Genomic DNA, 21,968 nt, shown 5'->3' on the forward strand with positions numbered 1-21,968 from the left:
ATAATAATGTTTAAATAAACACACCGCCATTTGACTGTATTGTTGTTTATTTAGTTACGATCCAGTTCTCGTCCTTTTATGCCATTTTGAAGTGACTGAGTTTATGGAAGGACATGAGTTTTCTTTATATACCAAAGTAAACCTGTTTTTACTAAATATGACATGCTCCCACTATTATTTACTGGTCGTTTTACAAGAGGGTGATTTTATATCTAGCACTCCGTGGGGAGCCAATATTTTTCTTAAGTTATGGCGAATTTTGAGCTTGGTGTTCTGCAATATATGTTAATGACATAAACATTTGAAAATGGCGTAAAATACCTAAAAATGGGTAATAATTAAATGAAGAACAATGCAGTCAAGTGGCTGTGTGTTCATTTAAAAAAATGATCTCAGTATATTCACCAAGCGGAGAGAGGAGTGCTGTATTTTGGCAAAATCACTAAGATGCAGTCATACTCCAGTCTCTCTTCGCCCTAGAAAGCTCAGTTTACACTCTTCTTCTTTTAGTCAGGATTTTAGCTGAAGAAGTGATCAGGAATTACGGACAGGACTTTGGAATAAAGTAATCTCAAATAGAGAAGCTAGAACAGTTATTGGTGACGAAAACGCAAGTGATACGGAATTATTTAAGCTTACTCTTTCCCAAATTTCCTCATTTAACTATGCATCTCTCACTTCTTGCGATACAAAAAAGATCATTTTCTGCATTAAAGAATGTCCCAACATGCAAATGCATGAGCCTCAATGATGAGTATTTGGATTATTATTTACTTATCGTATGACTTTTGCGCGAGGAGTCTCCAAAGAGATCCTCGGCTCGCCTTCGATGCAGCTCTTTTAATGAAGCAGAAAGGCTGCGTCTTTAAGGTGACTCGAATATTTCAGGAAATAAAGGTATTCAAGAGAAATTTGCTGTCGCATATAGTAAGGGCTAAACACGGAATTTGCCTAAACTGAAAATGGAAAACCAAGAAAACCATTTTCAAGGTTGCTGGCGGATGGATTCACACCATCTCTCCTCCCGAATCCAGGGATTGCTGGCGAACGAAGACCTACCCCAACACGTTGGAAAATTTGGAAAAAAGCTGGTTGTTGTACATTGTTTCAAAATAAAATAAACAAAAAATTGGATTTTGATATCTCATTTTTTCCTTTAATTTTGCATTTTAGTCATTTGACAGTGCGAGATGCACGCAAATTTTAAGATTGAACAGTGCATGGAATTGCTGCCTTCAATTATTACAGTAATATAAGAGCGTAAAAAGATTTTGGACGTAAGGGAGAAGCAAGGTCACAAAGAGCAGTCGGCTCATATAAATTCGAACAGCTTATTGAAAAAATCTTTTAGAAACGATCGAAATAACGAATACGTTATGATCCCGTAACCCTTCCGCTCTCCACAAACCCCTCCCCGTCGTTCCACATCGAAACTGGTTGTCGTAACTGAGTAACGCCCAGGTAACCAGATTGGGCGATATTTTGCCATTTGGGCTCCTAATGATAGAATACTGAGCAAATGCAACCATCGTCGTTTGGACGATTTTTTTTTATCAAAGCGATTTTTGGGCGACGCAGACAAATCCAGAGTATTTTTATTCACTGATTTTAATTTAATTTTATGTCTAATAATATTTACCGTTACGTTGCCTTGTGAAATATTGTAATATTTCAACCCTAAAGCCCTATCGGCCTCCAGATAACGAACCTATTGCTAACGGAAACCTTCTATAAATAGGTCATTAGGAAATTGTAGTGGTGCATGCATTTTTTAATTTACCTTAACGCTAGAGGATGAATCAAAATCGATTTTTTCTTCTTTCTTGTTACAAATTTATTCAAAATTAGAAACTATCACAACTGCACACAGAACGAAAACAACAAACGATAGCACTTACATTAAATTCAGCTTCAAGTAAGAACTGAACTGATTAACAGAACAACAACCAAGCTGAAACAAGAACGACAATTGGTCTCGGCTAAACTAGCGATGGGCGATAGCCTATACAGCAATGGATGTACAAATACTTCACATCTATCGTTGGCCTTGCTGACTATCGATAGTGCGTCTCGTTTTTTCGTCGTATGATTGAAAATCAAAAATCCTTCAGTTTCACTACACAACTAGGTCATATGTAACTTTTTTAGATGATAGGGAGGAGGGGGTCCGATCCTCTGGACCCCCCCCCCCCCCCCTGTGGCTACGGCCTTATGCCAGTTGAAAGCGCCAAAGGCCACTAGCTGTGGTATGCGCGAAGGACCAAATCGTTTATTATCCAAACAAATGTTCTTCTAATGCAGTAATAACATTACACATTTTGGAATGAATAAAAGAATGAAAGGAAACCACTTTTTGGTCTTAATTGGCTCAAACTCCATTTGAAATAATAACGAACTATTTTGTGGTCCCACACAAGGCGAAATTTGCTAGTTAGATAACCAGGATACAGTGAAATCTGCCACCAGGCGAGCAAATATTTAAAATTACAATATAGAGTAAAATAAAACACAAATATTCCAGTAGTATTCATAAAAGACACCATAGAGTCAAAGACGACGTCACATGTAGTCATAGTAAAATACTGTACGAAAGCATGTTATTGCTGTATATTCCAAGTCATCTAGAGAGAGATTTAATATGAAATAAAGTATAACTTTCAAAATGTTAAATACCTATGGATTATTTGAAAAGGGGTCTTATAATATCACTGAAGGCGGAACATCTTAGAAAATTAAAAAGCGTAAAAATGAGGCTTTAATTACAAATATTAAAAGTTGTTGTAGGAGATAGCTATGATATGGTCACCCACATCCCTATCAACCTTTACATATCTGTGAAAGTAGTACGCCTACGAACACAAAAAACATCTCATGGCATGACATATAGATACCACAAACTACAAAAGCTGCTCGTGCTGTAATTGCTCGTGGCAGCAATAAGAAGTACGATCCAACAAGCAAATATCTGAGAACCAGATATCATACCACACCTCAAAAAACGCACATGTATAGTGAACGTAAGTATAATTTTTGACTTGCTAAGCAGCAATATATTTGCTAAATATCGTAGTAGTCCCATGCGCTGAAGACTATGCCATTCATAAAATACTTATGCTTGTGATGTTGATATGCATGCCTCAAACCTTGTTGTTGGCTTTGGTTTTGCTGTCGATTCTGAAGAGAACTACCCCATCACTGGACTGTTCGCAGTAACTCTCTCTCTTGCGATACCTTCCTACACGTAACAAACCTTACTCCAGGTATAGCATTTTCTGCTGTTGTTGATAGTGTCATATATTCATCTGACGAGTCTGACCAGAAATCGTTATCTACTTTCCATTTCAGTTCATAACCACATTCTGACGATCTACACTTCGACGCGTAGAACGTTACTAATTAGTTAGTTATTCAGTCTGTTTATCTTGCCAATCCTCTCCTTGATATCCGAATGGGGAACTAATCCGGGATTTTTTACGAGTGGAGAGATCGTCGAGAAACTTTTGCACTTGCAAGCCACGTATCCTGTGGATACAATCTATGTATTTTTAATGCAGCGGTTTCCAATGCCTTCTGCATACTCATGCCGTTGATACTGTTGATTCTTCCGCTTTTAGAGACAGTTTCCCACCGCAAGGGCAAGAGAGTGCCCTGAACCTCTATTCGCTCCTTTGCACTCCTCGTCAAGGCCGTTGACAGAGACAGTATGATTCCTTATACCGGAAATCTTAAGCCTCCGTAGCTGATGACTTTTATTCAAAATCCAAGCATGGGCTGGATTCGAGCCCTGTTACACAGGACGTGTTTGAATACTAGTCAAACGCACTGCCAGCAGACCAATATTTTAGCCCACACTTTAACGCCCAGAATGGTATTTAACATTGACTGTTCAGATAAATGGCTCTTACTTCGGCCTCGTACCCCTACATCGGTTCCTTGTCGAATGGAGCTGTTCACCACTTTAGCAAACCCTTCTGTGGGTGGTTTTCATAGTTGTATTGTTCTCTTATCTGACAACTTCACGCAAAATTTTTTAACTAATCATGCACCATGGCAATTATCTTCCCTTATTTGTCTTTGTTTTTGCTACGAAATTATCGTCATAAGTACAGCAGACTCCTTGTTAAAGTACCACCTCAGTTCCCGGCAAAAGCAACACTCACTGGTTCCCCATGATATTATTCGTTTGTAAACCGGCAGAAATTAAACTAGAGACATTGTCATGTTGGAGATCATTTCGCCCCAGTTGTATGCCGTGGCTCAGTATGGCTCGCGACTGTTTTGTGTAGTGGTGGAATGGTGCAGAATAGCGGCATTAACCGAGATGTTTGCACATTTGACAGAGGTCAGATACTCGGCTGGGGTAGTGCCGCCGCCACAAAGGTCTTCTGCAATGGTCAACAGCAGATGCATGAAAGACCCTGCACCGGAAAACCTGAAATAACGTATCACCTCATCTCCTGTTCAGTACTGGACAGAAAACATATGACAGAAGCTTTAATACTGATGACTCCTCTCTACGCTGTACCGGAAGTACTGTTTCTCTCACGAAACATTACGACCGAGAGTGCAAAGCACAGGAACATAAAAGCAGGAGTATTGGAGTTTAGCTCGTGTCGACGACGAGGTCAATAGAGACGGAATGCAAACCTGAATTGTTTCAACGATGGGGAAGGAAATGGGTGGTGCGCTTTTCAGTGGAACTATTCTTGTATTATCTAAAGCGACTTAGGGACATCACGAAAATCCTGAAGCTAGATGGCCGGACGGGGATTTGAACCGTCGTTCTACACAATGTGAGCTCATTGTGCTAACTACTGCGCCACCTCACTCGATTCGTGTAATAACGGGTAGTATTAAATGATCATTGGTATCAATATTAGTATAAGGTGGTGTAATGATGTTAGTGCGTCTAAACGCTAGTCTTAAGATTCGTGATATCTTTGTATATACGAGGGACGTTCAGTAACTAATACAACACTTTTTTTTTCTCAGCCAATTTCGGTTGAAGAAATGCGGAATATTTCTGCTGCATGAAGTGCCGATAGGTGACGGCTCTATACGTAGTCTTCAATACGGCATCTCTGACGGAGGTGCATTCAAACCAGAGAGTTGTTATTGAAATTCTTTTGGCGGAAAACCAGAGCAACATATATTCATAGTCTCTTGCAGAATGCCTACGGAGGCCTGGTAGTGAACAAAAGCACGGTGAGTCGTTGAGCGAGGCGTCTGTCTTTATCTCAACAAGGACGCGCAAAACTGTCCAGTTCCCCGAGTGCCTATCGGCCGCACACAGTTGTGACTCCTGCAGTGTTGGAACGTGCCGACAGTTTCATTTGTGGTGATCGACATATGACAGTCAAATATCTCTGTGCTGAACTGGACGTCTCTGTTGGTAGCGATGACAGACTTGTTCAGCAGTTGGGGTACTCAAAGGTATGTGTCCACTGGGTTCATCGGCGCCTAAAGAAAGACTACTAAGGGCAACGAAGGATCACCTGTGCAGAGTTACCTACGCGTTACGAGGCTGATCTTGAAATTTTTTTGTCGAACATCGTCACAGGCGATGAGACTTGGGTTCATCAGTTCAAACCGGAAACAAAACGGCAATCCATCGAGTGCTGCAACATCATATATCCACCGAAAAATAAGTTCAGAGCATACCCGCGGCCGGTAAACTCAGGGCGACGGTCTTCTGGGACTCTCAAGGAGCTATTCCTCCCTCGTGGTGCAACGATCAACTCTGAAGTGTATTGTGCTACCCTCGTGATACTGAAGAAACAACTACAGCGTGTTCGTCCTCATAAAAATGAAAACGAGCTTCTTCTCAGGCCTCACACAAACAAGTCTGCACATCCGAGAGGAGCTCACAAAATCTCACTGGACTGTTCTTCCTCGTCCTTCCTACAGCCCGGATCTCTCACCTTTTGGCCCAACGGAAGATGCAATCTATAGATGATGGGTAGGACGTCTGCTCACACGTGGATCAGTAGAGTGGTGTCATGCAGGCAAGGAGGCCCTGCTAGTAAGGTGGCGTAAGGCTGTCTCGTTGAGCGTAGATTATGCTGAAAACAGGGTTTTGTTACAAGAAGAGTGGGAAATAATGTACTGGAATCCTGAATTAAACCAATTTGCTTTCCCCAAAAATGTGTCACGATACTTACTGAACGCCCCTCGTATATATGAAATGGAAATCGTGGTACGTCTGCGGACGTTCATCAAACGTAGCCCCATTTACCCGACTACTGTACCTGTAATTGAAGAGCTGTGCAACATGAAAAAAGAACGCTCTGTTGCTCTTGAAATGCCTCAGAGTGGTTCGACAAAGATGTCTGCCTAGTACTCGAGGTCTGTTATGTTGGTCGTACATAGATTATTAACGATGGGAAGTTATGTGCCTTGGATTGTGTGGGTTTATGTCCGTGAACCTTTAGAGACTGTTAGGCGATAACAGATCAGCATGGCATACTTAACTTTCCTTTTCTATTTCGAATTCGTTGCTATAAAGAGTCGCTGCATCAGCTAGTACAGTGTTTCCAAAGGTCTCGGTTTATCATCAGTGACCTAGTGAGACCAACAAGGCACGTCTATTTGAGAGATCAATAAAGCAGTGGCTGAAGGACACCAACCATGAACTTCATGACAGCTTAAAATCTCCGGAATCAATCTTCACTCTGCACGGATTCATGGAACTCGAACCAGGGCCGGCCCATGTGGACGAGCGGTTCTAGGCGCTTTAGCCTGGAACCGCGCGACAGCTACGATTACAGATTCGAATAGTGCCTCGGGCATGGATGTGTGTGATGTCCTTAGGTTAGTTAGGTTTAAGTAGTTCTAAGTTCTTGGGGACTGATGACCTCAGATGTTAAGTCCAATAGTGCTCAGAGCCATTTGAACCATTCGAACCAGGGACCCAGAAGTTTGGAGATGAGCTACTGGCGGAAGTAAAGCTGTGAAGGGGGGTCGTTAATCACGCTTGGATAGCTCAGTCGGTAGAACACCTGCCAGCGAAAGGCAAAGATCCCAGTTTCATATCTCCATTCGGTACAAGGTTTCAGTCTGCCAACAAGTTTCACTTAAAATTTGTTGCTGATATAGGAGAAAGATACTGACATGCTGAATGTTTTGTCCAACCATGATCGGTGCTCAGTTGGCTTAGTTTGTCTGAATGTTGGGCGCAAATAGGAAAGTGATTCTAAAACACACACACTGACGTCTGGCAGTTAATTTTCTAAATTTTTCCCAGTTTCATTCCCATGAAGACAGAGTGGTTTGTTCGAGTGAAGACCCATTGGAGAAACAGGGACGTTTCTGTCAAATAAGCGAAGAGCGGGTAGTGAGGCGGAGTGAGTTGCAGTTGAGAATATTTTGGAGGTGCTTTTCAGTCCTTGCATATGTCTTACAACCAAGGGAAACCTTAAGTAAACCTTGGTCAGAAATGAGGAATAAGAACCATTTTCAATATAATTCTGTTACTACACTTCCATATAAAAAAATGTAAGTCGTTCATGTGAAAGTGTATTTGTTTCTGTGTATAAAAAATACACATGATTTATCGGACGACATGCACAATGTTCCCAAAGCTGATGTACGAATCTCTATTACTCTGTCTCTTTTGTTCTTTCTCTTTTTCTTCTCCCCTCCTGGAACTGAGCGGGCTGTTTGAGATCCAACCTGCTAAGAGTCGTGGTTCTACTCAGTCAATTATCAGACAAGCTGATTGTGGGACAAATGGGGGTCCCAACTGGTAATAAACTGGAGGACTTTAGCAGTTCCGGCTTACAACAATGGGAATCCCCCCCCCCAAAAAAAAACCTTGGTCGGGACCTGGCGATTCGAACCATATTAATTTACTTAATCATTTATCATTCTTTGTTGAGGATGCTGCTCCAGCTGAAAATTAAAATGATATGTATATGTGAGGTATGAAAGTGTGTGTGTTTTACTGAAAAGTGAAGTGTCGTGTCCCGTTTCCTTAGACGTTATTTATACAGGAATAAACTAAAATTGAACTCGAAGACAAAGTAACTTCTGGACTGAGATACAGATTTGGACCATGCTTTTTGTCCGGCAACATCGATTAGAGCTAAGGCATTTGAGCACCTCTCACAGCTGTAATTAAGCTTTAATATGGCTTTACTTGTCTCCTACCTAAACGCTTTAGGCGAAGACTTCTTGGATACCTACGTTGGAAGTTCTCATAGATACCAAGATCAGATGAATTTTTAATCTATCTGGAAGCTCTAGAATGCGTACACTACCCTGTCGAGGGAAACATTTGTTTGGGAAACTTTAGTTCCAAAATAGGGAAACACTTTTTCTTTGAACATTATAGTCAGTCTTAAATTTGCTCTTTCACTGTCTACTTCCGAAACAAAATGTCTCTAAGAGCCTCTAGTACTGTAGTGGTAGACTCAACTACTTGTATTAGTCCTTCCTTATGGTGGACGTGGGAAAGCGGCTGATAATGCAAATAATGTAAGTTGAACACCACAGCCGTATTTTCAACGCTGCACCTGCGTTATCTTCAGGCCCAGTTTCAAAATACTGCTTACACAGTTATAATGCCGCTGCATAATAACTTAACTGATATAAAATGTACGACACCACACTACTTCAACATCATAAAAGGAACAAAACACATATAAAGCACCCTACGAATGTATACACCAAAAAATTGGAAGGATATATATATATATATATATATAATTGGTTACAGAACCTTGAATCATAAAATAGATAAAAGTAAAAGAACATAAAAACACACAGGGGGAAAATGTTTCACAGTAATCATAAGTGTGGTTATTACCATATTTGAGAGAGATGGAATCTTCTACAGTAACTACTGAGCTGTCGCTGAAACATTTTCTTATTGAAGAGAACAGCAGCAAAAATTTCGGCTTCCGTACAGTATTATTTATGATCAAAAATAAACACTTAATGTTCGTTGCAAAAACAGTTGTGATTTGTATGAACTTATATTTGGGACGCAATATGAAAGATCAGTAGCACTGTTTTAAGAAAAAATGAAGTCTGATAGAACTTCGGGAATAGCTCCATACTACCAGAATAGAAACATGTGTATTAGCTCACCGGAATGTGTTGCAGGAATTAGTGTGTGTTATTGGCACGACGAACTGGGCATCTGAGCAGGCGAGTACAGGACTATGTGCACAAAATCAAATGAGGGTAATGGAGGAGCGGATTAATAATGAATAAGAAAATATATAATCAGCAATGTGAATGGATTACTGTAGCCAAGATAGGTACAAAGGCAACACCATTACTTATAGTACAAGTTTTTGTATCACTACTAGGTCCGCAAATCATGAAGAATCAGAAATAATATATGAGGTAAAATAAATTGTTCAGATTTTTAAGGGAGACGAAATTTTAATACTGATGGAGGACTATAATTCAACAATAGAAAAAAGAACACAGTCTCAAACAACTGTAAATTTTGAAAATGGGAAAACATCAGATGTGATCCAACTGAAAATACGAGTATGCAGTGATGTACAACAAACATGATATGTAAAAAGTTACAGAAACGGTGTAAGATATGTAAAAAGACAGCAAGGAACCTACATGGTGTAGCTCACCCGCAAGCAAAGTAAAAATTCATAGCAACATACGTAAACACCGTATTTGGGATGGACGACCTCCAAGGAACAAAAATAACAAGCTGATCTGAGGCCTTTGATTAGCGTAAAAGACTAAGAAATAATTGTGAATATGGAAATCTCAGTTGTCATGTGCAATAAACAAAAAGTCGTTATGGTAAGAAAAGTAAAATAATAATAAATGTTCAAAAACCATCCCTGGGGTATCCAACCCAAATTTAATAGAAATAATTCAACGTAAAGTGTTTTAAATATTGGCACAGTCAACGTACCTGCAGCAGTGCTAAGAGAAAGTTTTATTATTATATCCGGCTGCCCACAGCTAATGTTATAAGTGAGGACCAAGTATGGAACACTATCCGGTACCCCAATAAACTCTTATCGTACACGGCATACACAAAAATTATCAGTCATATGTACAGCATACTCTCGAAGTAAGGTGTAGATGACAATAAAATGAAAAATAATTGGGAAATACTCATGGTGGAATAGACTGTCGTCATTTTCCGGCAGGTGTCAATGTGCCGTTCCTGTTCACCAGACTGTGTACTAATATTCAGAATTAAAATCTAAATTTCTCTGCATGACCGTGTCGTTTGGACCCATGCGTCACTGTTGATAATGATCAGAGTCTAGGATGGAGATGGTAGTTCGGTTGCCTCCACGTCACTAAATGCTAGTTGTTTCAGTACCAAATTTCTCCCTGTCTATCAAAACAACTCCGCCTTGTACTCTCATAGACAGAATTAACGATTACACATAAAACACAACACTTATGCAAATATAGAAAAGGATGCTAATATACAATCTGTCAAGTATGATCGTGGTCGGGTCAATCAGAAGGGAAATGTATTTGACAACAAACTAAATCATATCCATACGTAATATAAGAACGAAAGAATGACGCAATTACAATTAATAATACGTCCAGTCATCCGCAATCCCAGGCATGCCCTAAAACAAGTTTTCCGCGTATTTACATGAAAGAGGCCTTCAATTGCCTCGAATTTGCGTTGACAACTCTTTCAAACTGAATTTTGCTTGCGCTTGCCTTTTCTCCAAAAAAGGTTAACAATCATTTTTCCGCTTTTGAAGTCACTTTACCGATTGAGACACGTTCTTCAAAGACGTACACGTTTTAAATCAAGTTATGGCGTACTACCCTCTTTTGTACAAATGACTTCGACTTCTCCATATATTCTGACTCTCCGGCGTGACTCATTTTCGGACCTTTGGGGTGGCTGCAGAGCATTGCAGCCCCAAAACGCTACGCGTAATCTGTACTCATGTCTCTTCTTGTGTATCTCAGCAAAAAATTCTAAGTAAACTAATGCTTTTATGAACAATTCATGAAGGACAAAAGTTCCCCCTACTGGGCTGGGAAGAACTAAGGCGATAACTTTTACCATCGGTGTGTAATTCCAATCACGCTCTTACTTAACAGACTGTAGAAGAAGAACGAAAATCAGCCTGCATACACGGCCGCATACTACAATTTTTGCGTTCTCCACACTGGAGATGAGCTTTAGAATGTGGAGCACCATTCACTTTCCTAAACTGAGTGAACCCCGTCACAAACTTCGCACAACACTCGAAGAACTAGAATTTTAAAAGCGTCTGCTCTAGCTGTTGTAGGCCAATTAAATATTTCATTATAATATCTACATATTTAATTTGTTACAGAAGATGTTTTATCTCGAAGATCATAAATTTAGGGGTCCGCTATCCTCAAGGAATTAGCTCACAAGAGCTCATATCAAACACGCCAGTGGAAATGTCTGCTTTTCCACAAGACAATGAGACTCTTCTTTGACACCTGTAGCTTCCCGAAAGCACCACGGCTAGGAAATCCCCGCTGGAGACGCGAAAACAATCCTCCTGGTACACTGTTTGGACAGTTAATATTTACTAAACAGCCTACAAGGTTACGATACTGTATATAAGCCCCGTTCGGCCGCTAAACGCCACACGGTGTTGCTAGCTGCGAACCACGCCATGGCTAAACTACTGGTGAGTGCCTCTGCGTCTTCGCCACGCATATACGAATAAATTTTCGTTGCCGTGATTGTTAACACTTCACTTGGAGATACTTACTGATCGTTGCTACAGGCTTTAGTGGAGACGAATCTGCTGCTGCTGCTTAGTTGCTGATCATCTGCTCACAATAGTTACTGTCCTGAACCACATCATATCGTACAACAAGAAAACTTTATCCTCTTAATACCTGAACAAATTTCGGATTGCAAGAAGAAATAGAAAAATCATTTTCCGTAACTAGTAACAGATAGTTATAGGGTACATATAGTCAGATCTAAGATATGTTATACCTGTCAGGTGTAATTATGTATTTCGCATATTTGAAACCATTGGCATTTGAGAAATTAAACACTGACAACACTTCAATTGTTAAAAGGAAACGTATTTAACATTTTGATGATACATTGATAGGATTCACATTATTAAAAATAATAACACATGGTATCATACATATTAAATCATTATGTATAACAAAAATAGCAGTATTCGTGAAATACTTGGAATCGGCTTATTCTCATGTTTTGACGTAGACGAACGTCAGTTACACTTACTGCTTACGAATATTGTGCGTCCTTTACAATTTGCCTGTAATGTGAGGCCAATGACGTACTGCACCAATTTGTGCGGAACGGATCTTCTGGGCCCTGATGCTTCTTGCGTAGTAGTTATGGCTCTGTACTGGCTGAAGGCCTATCTCTCTTCATTTTTGATTTCTTTTCCCTATTTACTAACTGGTACTGCTATTCAGAATCTTAATTATAACAGACTATTGTTTTTATTAAGGTGAATTTTGGAACTGCCACATCTCTCTCCGCATGTGGTACCTACATTTGAAATTTCCATCTCAATTTCGTGAAGCACAAAGTCTGGGGATCCATCGCTATTAAAATAAAAGCTTCAGAGTATTAGTAGTTCATTAGAATTTACACATCACAATAAAGGTGACAATATCATGAATGAAACCAAGGAGCTTTACAATGAGCAGAATAGAGGGTTGTAGTCAACTATAACTTTTGGGTTGCATTAAAAGTGTATTGATATAATCAATTAACCTTAGATAGAATAAGAAGCGAAATATTGCAGTCAGTTTCGACCTGAAAGTAATCACTCAAAAGAGTGTTGAGATCGAATATTGAAACGGATTATTAGAAACTTTTAATAAATTGAAGTATATGGTGGTACAAATAAACCAAGATATTTGATTTCACTTCACATGATTTCATCTCTTTCACGCGCTGACGAAGGCACATAAGCACCCACTGGTGCGTATTTTAAACATAAAGTTTTTCTCGTGTTTATTTACACGTGCAACTAGTTTGTTACATCAAAATTTGATTCACTTTGTGTGTGTGTGTGTGTGTGTGTGTGTGTGTGTGTGTGTGTGTGTGTGTGTATGTATGTGTGCGTGTAGCGAACAATGGCGCGAACGGCAAGTCGCTCAAGGAGTTCCCTAAACACTCAGGAGACCATAACACAGATGCGTTGGTAACATCGCGTAGAAACTGCAGATACACTCATTGGCACTCAAAAACAATTTACCTTCCATTCATTAGCGTCGCTTCGGTATGATGCGGATTCGCGACGCACGTCATTAAGGGATTAAGCATCAGCTGATACTACAAAATGTAACTGTACTACAACGTACCTCCGCGTCAGTACAATAATTAGTAAGGGCACAAACCATCATTTGCAGAGAATATGAGGGACATTTTGTCAGTGCTTGGGAAGGAAATCTTTTGTGGCAGTACGGAAAGAGAAAATACTGTTGCATAGGTGAGTAAGACCTAGAGTTAACAGGTTAGAATTATCTTAGATTTTTCTTGATGTATATTTGGAACAGATAGTGAATACATTTTGAGACTACATTTTTACACGTTGGCCCATCAATGGGAAGCACTTTTCGAACGAGTGTCTCAGTAGTCACATCGCATTATACAGTGCAGTTGTGTGTGTGTGTGTGTGTGTGTGTGTCTGTGTGTGTGTGTTTTTGTGAATGTAGTAGGTACAAAGAGACAGTCTCATTTTGTGAATGTAGCACGCGTGAAACCACAAATGCAGAGCGTTTCGGATATTCTTGATTATGTTTCTTGAATGTTGTCTTCAATATCACAGACGATCTATAATGTATATTGACTTCAGCGCCACTCGCCAACCTGAAGATGTTCAAAGAAACGAAACCATTCACAAAACGACGGAGCGAGGTGGTGCAATGGTTAGCACACTGGCCTCGCATTCGGAAGGAATAAGGTTCAAAGCTGCGTCCGGCCATCCTGATTTAAGTTTTCCGTGATTTCCCTAAATCGGTCCAGGAAAATGCCAAGATTGTTCCTTTTCAAGGGAACAGTTGATTTCCTTCTTCTCTTTGACACAATCCGAGCATGTGCTCCGTCTCTGATGACCTCGATGTCGACCGGACGATAAATCCAATGTTCCTTCCATCTTCTCTTCGGTCGTAACACAATAAATGTGTAAAAATACAGCAAATGTTGTTTTCATTAATCATTAACAAAATGTTTCGGATGCGGCATTTTTATCACTAACTTACAAAATAATAAGTAAAAGGAATATTTATTTAGATAGGCAAAAGTAAGCAAAGTTAATCTGCAGAGTTGCGAACATAGCTTAAAATGTTATTTTCCAGGGCATTACACCAACGAGCTTAGATTTTTTAAAAATAGAACATTACTTTTTCCCAAAATGCATTTGGCGTATTGGAAACGCATACACATCAATTTAATCCAAATTACTATCAATGTATGGAGATAGAAACATTCGAAGTTTTAAGGGTGGTTGCAACATGCTGTACATAACTGCTGTTTTCAGAAGGATGCTCCGATGTTGAAATGTTCAATAAAGTGAGATGTAAACACTAGTGCCCATTTTCCTTAATGCAGAACTCACTAATCCTTCTAAACGACCTACGGACGAGATGCGACAATGCTGGTGCCAGGAGCGACTAGCTCCCTCGATGAGCTTTTCGAAGTAATCTGGGGTTGATTATTCCACGTGGCAGACAGAACCTTGTTTGTCCATGCATTCCGACGTGCGTTATGTACAGTAGTGTAAGGATACGTTCTGCAATCTAACTGATTTCAAGCAGCTCATCGAGCTTATTATTTTGTATTGTAAGTTACAGAGGAGAACACCTTATCTGAAACATCTTGGAGACACGTATCACACACAACAAGAATTGCAGCCGGAGAACAGTGGCGCTCTTAGCGAACAGTCGTGGGATTATTACTTCCTATTTTTTGTTCACTAAAATTTTTCTCAATAATTCTCAGGATGTCGTCCACTCCACTAGCCTTTTTTAGGACTTTGGCCTCTCAGTGCTGTTTCAAATCCTTCTGCAGTATCATATCTCCCGCGCCAACTTCACTACTTTCTCTTCCCTTTCCATAATAAATGTTCGCTTCATTTGTATAACCATTCTATTTATTCTTTCCACATCTCAATCTTACATTATCTGCTTGATACAGGGTTGCCATCTGAATTCTTTAATACCGATATTGGTACAGCTGCTTCTCCTTTTTCTAAAGATTTGTTTTATTTCCCTGTAGGCTTCATCTGTGTTTCCCAAAGACAAGCATTTTCTTCTACCTATTTCTGCTGTGCGGCTTTGCATTGCCAGCCTAATTTTGAAACGTCTGTATTCCCTTTTGCCTGCTTTACTTGACGGGATTTTACATTTTCTCCTTTCGTAAATTAAATTAACTGTCTTGTGCGTTTTCAGGGTATGGGTTGGCGACAGAAAAGGCATCCAGTCACCCTGCGACACTAACATCGCCAAATCCATAGTAACAAGGCCGACCCCGTATTGCAGTGGGACAAAGGCCCCGGCAAACGATGATGATTTAACTTTTCTCCATGCATAATTCTACTAAGCTGTTTCCCCTTTCACTCCCTTCTCCCAGTCCATGTATTCCTACTATGTTGCTTCTTTTTTCTGCTATTGAATGATAGTCCTCCATCAGTGTTAAATAGTCGTCTCCCTCAAAAGTCTACACAATTTATTTTACCTCATATATTATTTCAATTTCTTCATGATCTGCGAACCTAGTAGGGATATAAACTTGTACTATAAGGAATGGTGCTGCCTTTGTACCTAACTTCGCTACAGTAATCCATTCACAATGCTGATTATTTTCTTATTCATTATTAATCCACTCCTGCATTACCCTTATTTGATTTTGTAAACATAATCTTGTACTCACCTGTTCAGATGCCCACTTCGTCATGTCAACAACACACACTAATTCCTACTGTGGTGTCACCGCCAGACACCACACTTGCTAGGTGGTAGCCTTTAAATCGGCCGCGGTCCGTTAGTATACGTCGGACCCGCGTGTCGCCACTATCAGTGATTGCAGACCGAGCGCCGCCACACGGCAGGTCTAGAGAGACTCCCTAGCACTCGCCCCCGGTTGTACAGCCGACTATACTAGCGATGGTTCACTGACTACATACGCTCTCATTTGCAGAGACGACAGTTTAGCATAGCCTTCAGCTACGTTATTTGCTACGACCTAGCAAGGCGCCATATTCTGAACAGATAATATTGTGAATCATGTACCGTCAAGAGCGACGTTCATCATTAATGGATTAAAGTTAAGTATCAAACTAATTACGTCCGCTTTCTGAATTCTAATTCCTTGTCATGTTCCAGACTTTCCGTCAGTGTAGTCCTTCCCTCCTCACGCTAGCCTGCGTGAGCTCAAACGCGTGCATTTCGGCCTCCCCTCGTAACACGGTGTTGGCTCTTCTGCCAACACAACACCTACAACACATTCCAGTGAGCTATTACACATTTTGTTTTCTGGTAGTATGTAGCTATTCCCGAAGTTCTATCCGACTTCATTTATTCTTAAAAGAGTGCTACTGATATGTCAAATTGCGCGCCAAACATAAGTTCATACAAATCACAGCTGTTTTGCTACGATCCTTAAATGATTATTTTTAATAATGAACGACGAATAATGGTTGTCTACTGTACAGAAGACGAAATTTTTGCTACTGTTCTTATACAAAGAAAATGTTTCAGTGATAAGCGTCTTCAAGCATGGCAAGCATTCGTGATCAAGCGCTTTATGCAAATATGTACATATTCATTGTTATCCGTATAGATTCCAAACACGGGTAGAAAAGCGCTTATTTGTGCTTGGAATATGTAGAGGTCGGATGACGACGATGTATTAGTTGAGACTGGTGTTATTGCTGTTGTACCTTAAAGAACGAAACTGGATGTGTGGCATACGGAAGTGCCGACATAAACATAGTAAGAAGAAAATAGATACTCATAGTTGCCGTAATTGAGAAACGTATTTGAAATATCTGTGATTCGCCTAAGAAGCCCAATTCTTTCACCAGGCAAACTATAATACCAGGTGAAAGACGTACTGCAATACTGGGAAATCTCATTAACATAGGTAGTTAAGGAGACTGCAAACACTCGTGTTACAAACGTAACACCGATGTATTGGTTTATATAGCTCATCTGTAGCTGCCACAATTTGATAAACTTCTTCATTCTTTTATCATCTCTTTGTAGTTAGTCTGCAGGAAACGTGTCGTATTAATAACGACATATTTGTCTGCACCATGTTGAGTAACTGTTGTTTGAAGTAGGTATTATACCACGTATCTGTTTTCTTTGACGTTATAGACTTCCTATGCGTGAGGTACCATTATCAAGGCTGAGTTTCCTGTGTCGGAACAAACACTCCCAGCAATTCAATACTGATATACTTTATGTCGCTATATGTAGTGTCAGTAAGGAAACTGCATCACAACTGACGTGTGCATAGTTGATAAATTATGTTTAACTATGCGCGTCTTGGGAAGAGTATGTAACTGAAAATCCGTCATTCCTGAAGCCAGTTTCAGTTACTTGCATAGCCTCGTTCATAGGCGAGGGTCCCTAACTGTTAACAATATATAGTCAGTATGACACAATTATCTGAATGTAGTGTGTTCTGGAGAGGAACAGCCGGCTTGCTGCCAGTGTCCGCACCAGCGGGAAACGTTGAAGTCGTGCAGAAAGATAAGAATAAAAGCCACTGATGAACTGGGATGTTTACGAGAACGCATTATTTATAACGACTTTCATTCGTTTCGTTCTATACGAACTACAACTCACAAGTTTTTGGTGAGAGAAATGTAACGGAGATTACAGTTTGCACACTGCACAAACGAGGAAGAGGCTATGTTACAACATGAGAGTTTTCCGATGATGACTACTTTTATGTGAGTGGTATAGTAAGGGAATATAGCGCTCCATTCTGGACGAAGTACATCCGACACGAAAGAGATGAGCCGACGAAGCGTAACAGTTTAGGTCGCGATGTTAAATAATGAAATGTCTGGTTACTTTCTTGCAATGGCACTGTAACCACAAAACAGAACTTCTCCATGTCTATCTCCAAACCACTGATGGTTTTACTCATTTGTGGACGAGCTATTGCACTTAGTCGTGATGTTCGCGTAATGTCATAAAACTGGCCAATTATAGAAGGCTCACATCTAAGTTATTAACCAATGTGTGAACCCACATTGGCGTTTTGTCGAAGGAAGGTGAACTGTGCATCTCAGGAGCACAGTTGTGTTACGATGTGAAACTACTTACGACTTTTTCTGCTGAATCGTCGAAAATTGGCAGCTGCACCTAGAAGAAGTTAAGAGAATAAACGCAATATTTGAGATACGTTATTCGATAGGGAGCAATTCCATGCTAGAGTGATTATCGTAGTTATGGTCTTGAGACCAAAGACTTGTTTGATGCAGCTCTTCACGCTGATCCTCAATCCTATTTATCTATATGTAGCTACCATTTGTACATTTGAATCTGTTCATTTAAGTCGAGCCTTTTTTTCCTCCAAAAGCTATGCCTCCAAAACCTCCTTGTATTACCAATATAGCCGCGCGGGGTAGCTGTGCGGTTTGAAGCGTCCTGTCACGGTTCGCGCGGCTCCCCCAGTCGGATGTTCGAGTTGTCCCTCGGGCATGGGTGTGTGTGTTGTCCATAGCATAAGTTAGTTTAAGTTAGATTACGTACTGTGTAAGCTTAGGGACCGATGACCTCAGCAGTTTGATCCCATAAGACCTCTCCTGTTAGTAAAATTGTGCCATAATCTTAATTTATCCTCAGTTTGATTCGGTACCTCTGCTTTACATGTTCGGCCTACCTATCTAATATTCAGCATTCTTGTGTAGAGCATTACAGAAGCTTGCTTTCTCCTACTGTCTGAACCGTTTATAGCCCACATTTTACTTCTCTACAAAGCTATACACCACAAAAATATATTTTCTACTTCTTGTAGTTCATTGCTTGAGAAACCTATCGTTTTTTACTTGAGAACTTATATGAGAGGCACTGAACTGTAACTCTATGTACTGAATCTTTTTGAAATCATTCAGGTTCAGCCAACCATCTGCTGATGTTTTCGAATATTTCCACCATTATTCATGTACTGTACCTAAAGTGCACATAGGAAAGAATTTACTATATTTTTATTGCTTTTGCGATGAATAACAGTAGTGGTAAATCCTGTTAAGAATCAAATAATACACAGTAAGACAAAAGAAAGGACGCACCACGAAGAAATTATACGATTGGGACGAAAATCAGTAGGTGTGATATACCTATATAGACAAACAAATGATTACAGTTTCAGAAAAAAAATTGGATGATTTATTCAAGAGAAACAGCTTTACAAATTGAGCAAGTCAATTACGTGTTCATCCACCTCTGTCCGTTATGCAACCAGCTGTTCGGCTTGGCATTTATTGATACAGTTCTCGGATGCCATTCTGAGAGATGTTGTGCCAAATTCTGTCCACTTGACTTAATGGGACTTCAAAATTCCGAGCTGGTTGGATGGCCCTGCCCATAATCCTCTGAAAGTTCTCAGTTGGGGAGAGTTCCGGTGACATCACTGACCAAGGTGGCGCTTGCCAAGCACAAAGACAATCAGTCTTTTGCCCTGGGACATTACCTTGCTGAAATGTAAGGGCAACAAAACAGGACGTAGAATGTTGTTGACATACAGCTGTGCTGTTAGGATGCAGAAGATGATTACCAAAGGCGTCCCACCCCTGTCTGAGGCGTCTTCATACACTTCTCGGATGGTCATCAGGCTGTACTTCAATCGATAAGACTGCAGGCCGGCGACGTGTCGGGAGACACTGCAGACAGCGCTGAGATACCAACCTTTCTGCTGGCTGGCATATGGCCCAACAGCCAGGAGTGATAGCATGTCATTTCTTTTCATGGCAGGACACTTTTGGTTGTCATGCACGGCATCCTTATAGCACAGCGATATGACAACGATGTTCTACGCCGAGTTTTGTGGGCGCTTCATGGCAAGCCATCCTGGGCTTACATTTCAGCAAGATAACGCTCGTCCGCACAGGTAGAGTGTTTCTACTGCCGGTCTTCGTGTTTGCCAAACCCTAGTTTGGCCAGCAGGGTCTCTCCACAACTGAGAATGTTCGGATTTTGACGATCTAACGTTCCAACTGCTAAGAAACTGGCACGATATCCCTCAGGACGACATGCAAAAACTCAATCAATACAGAGCCGAATAAATGTGGACCACCATGTTATTGATTTGCCCAATTTGTGAAGCTCTTTCTCTGGAATAAATTATCCAGTTTTTCGGAAAGTTAATCATTTGTTTCTCTGCCGATTTCCGTCCGACTGAGATGATTCCTTCATGGTACGTTGTTTTCTTTTTTCTTAGAGTGTCAAATCGTACATAAGTGGACGTTAGTATTACACGTTAGTGTTATGTTGTTTTTACCACACCTGAGAAACCGCTCTGAAGATAACCGACCTCTCACGTCGAAATCAGTAATCATTTATAAAACAGTAATCAAGACAAGTTTGTTTGTGTGGCCATCCTCCGCAGCAAGTATATAAATACTTGTTTTATCAATCATGTTGAAACACAACTGGGTTGAATGTACTTGATTCGATGATGCATTCACTATTCCTCTGTTGGCAGGCACTGTTCACGCTGCTGCTGTGCGTTGCCGCCTTGGCGCATGCGCAGTTTGGCCAGGGCGGTTTCGGCCGTCCTGGCGGAGGTTTCGGGAGGCCCGGTGGTGGTGGTGGATTTGGCCCTGGAGGAGGCGGCGGCTTCGGCCCTGGAGGAGGTGGCGGCTTCGGCCCTGGAGGAGGCCGTCCTGGATTCGGCGGTGGCGGCTTCGGACCCGGAGGTGGTCGCGGCTTTGGCGGGTGAACGAAGTTTCCTTCACGAAGCTCCTGCACCACCAAAAACTGCCCACAAACTACGTCACTTCTTGGTTTTTGTTAATTTGTGCACACTTTAACAGTTAATAAAACATAACAATTGTCACTGTATTAATCACTTTGTCGTTATAAAGAATATTTAACTGAGGACTGAAATAACCTAACTGATGTATCTGCAAGGTGAGAATGGTAAGCCATTGCTGGTGACGTGTTGTAGTCGAGTCCATGACCAAAGCTTACATGTATCCGCCAAGCCAAAGCCTGAGGGCTTTTCAAGAACGTTGGAGTGGTCCCTTCACCACAGAACTGCTATGGAAACACGAGAGACAACAGCAAAAGAGCTTTCTTCTCCCATAGTGGGTCAAGACTTCATTCTGCACTTGAAGCATCCTCCCCGCAGAGTTGCAGTACAAAACTGTTAAGGCTTAAATCCTAGCTATAGGTGAAAAATTTTTGTTTGTTGTGGTTCAAGCATCCTTATAGCACAGAGACATGACGACGATGTTCTACTCTGAGTTTTGTTGCAATTCATGACAAGTCATCCTGGGCTTACATTTCAGCAAGCTAACGCTCATCTGCACGGGTCGAGAGTTTCTACTGCCAGTCTTCGTGTTTTCCAAACCCTAGTTTGGCCAGCAGGGTCTCTCCACAACAGAGAATGTTCAGATCTTGACGATCTAACGCTCCAGCTGCTCAGAATTTGGCATGAAATCCCTCAGGATGACATGCAGCAACTATCAGGTAAATTTGAAAAGGCTAACTGTCATCACTACAGCCGAAGTCAAAACTGATTAATTCACGTAGTAACGACAGCAAAGACGAAACATTTTAATAACACTCCTGCAGCTGGTAGCCACAGTCTTTTAATCTTGTTTATTCAACGAATCACTTTAGTGTGTTACTTTAATTGGTCTCGCTGACTACAGTTTCTTACACTTAAGTGTACTGCTTCTGGATTTTTATATGGTTAACTTAAATTAGCTACTCATACCACATTGCCCAAAGTCCTCAAACAAACTGAACTGGTAATGAAATGGGATCTAGAAATAGAAATTCGCTGA

At 40.7% G+C, this 21,968-nt stretch overlaps 1 protein-coding gene across 1 annotated transcript; it reads left to right on the top strand.

The window, feature by feature from the left end:
* The first annotated feature begins 11,596 nt into the window (after window positions 1-11,596).
* On the top strand, window positions 11,597-21,018 carry LOC126481652 (uncharacterized). The gene is made up of 2 exons (XM_050105570.1): window positions 11,597-11,630; window positions 20,660-21,018. Exons 1-2 carry the CDS (start codon window positions 11,616-11,618, stop codon window positions 20,894-20,896), a joined length of 252 nt encoding a protein of 83 aa, XP_049961527.1. The 5' UTR covers window positions 11,597-11,615; the 3' UTR covers window positions 20,897-21,018.
* The last annotated feature ends 950 nt before the right edge of the window (window positions 21,019-21,968 follow it).

Source organism: Schistocerca serialis, chromosome 5 (assembly GCF_023864345.2).
Source record: "Schistocerca serialis cubense isolate TAMUIC-IGC-003099 chromosome 5, iqSchSeri2.2, whole genome shotgun sequence".
Taxonomy (NCBI): domain Eukaryota; kingdom Metazoa; phylum Arthropoda; class Insecta; order Orthoptera; family Acrididae; genus Schistocerca; species Schistocerca serialis.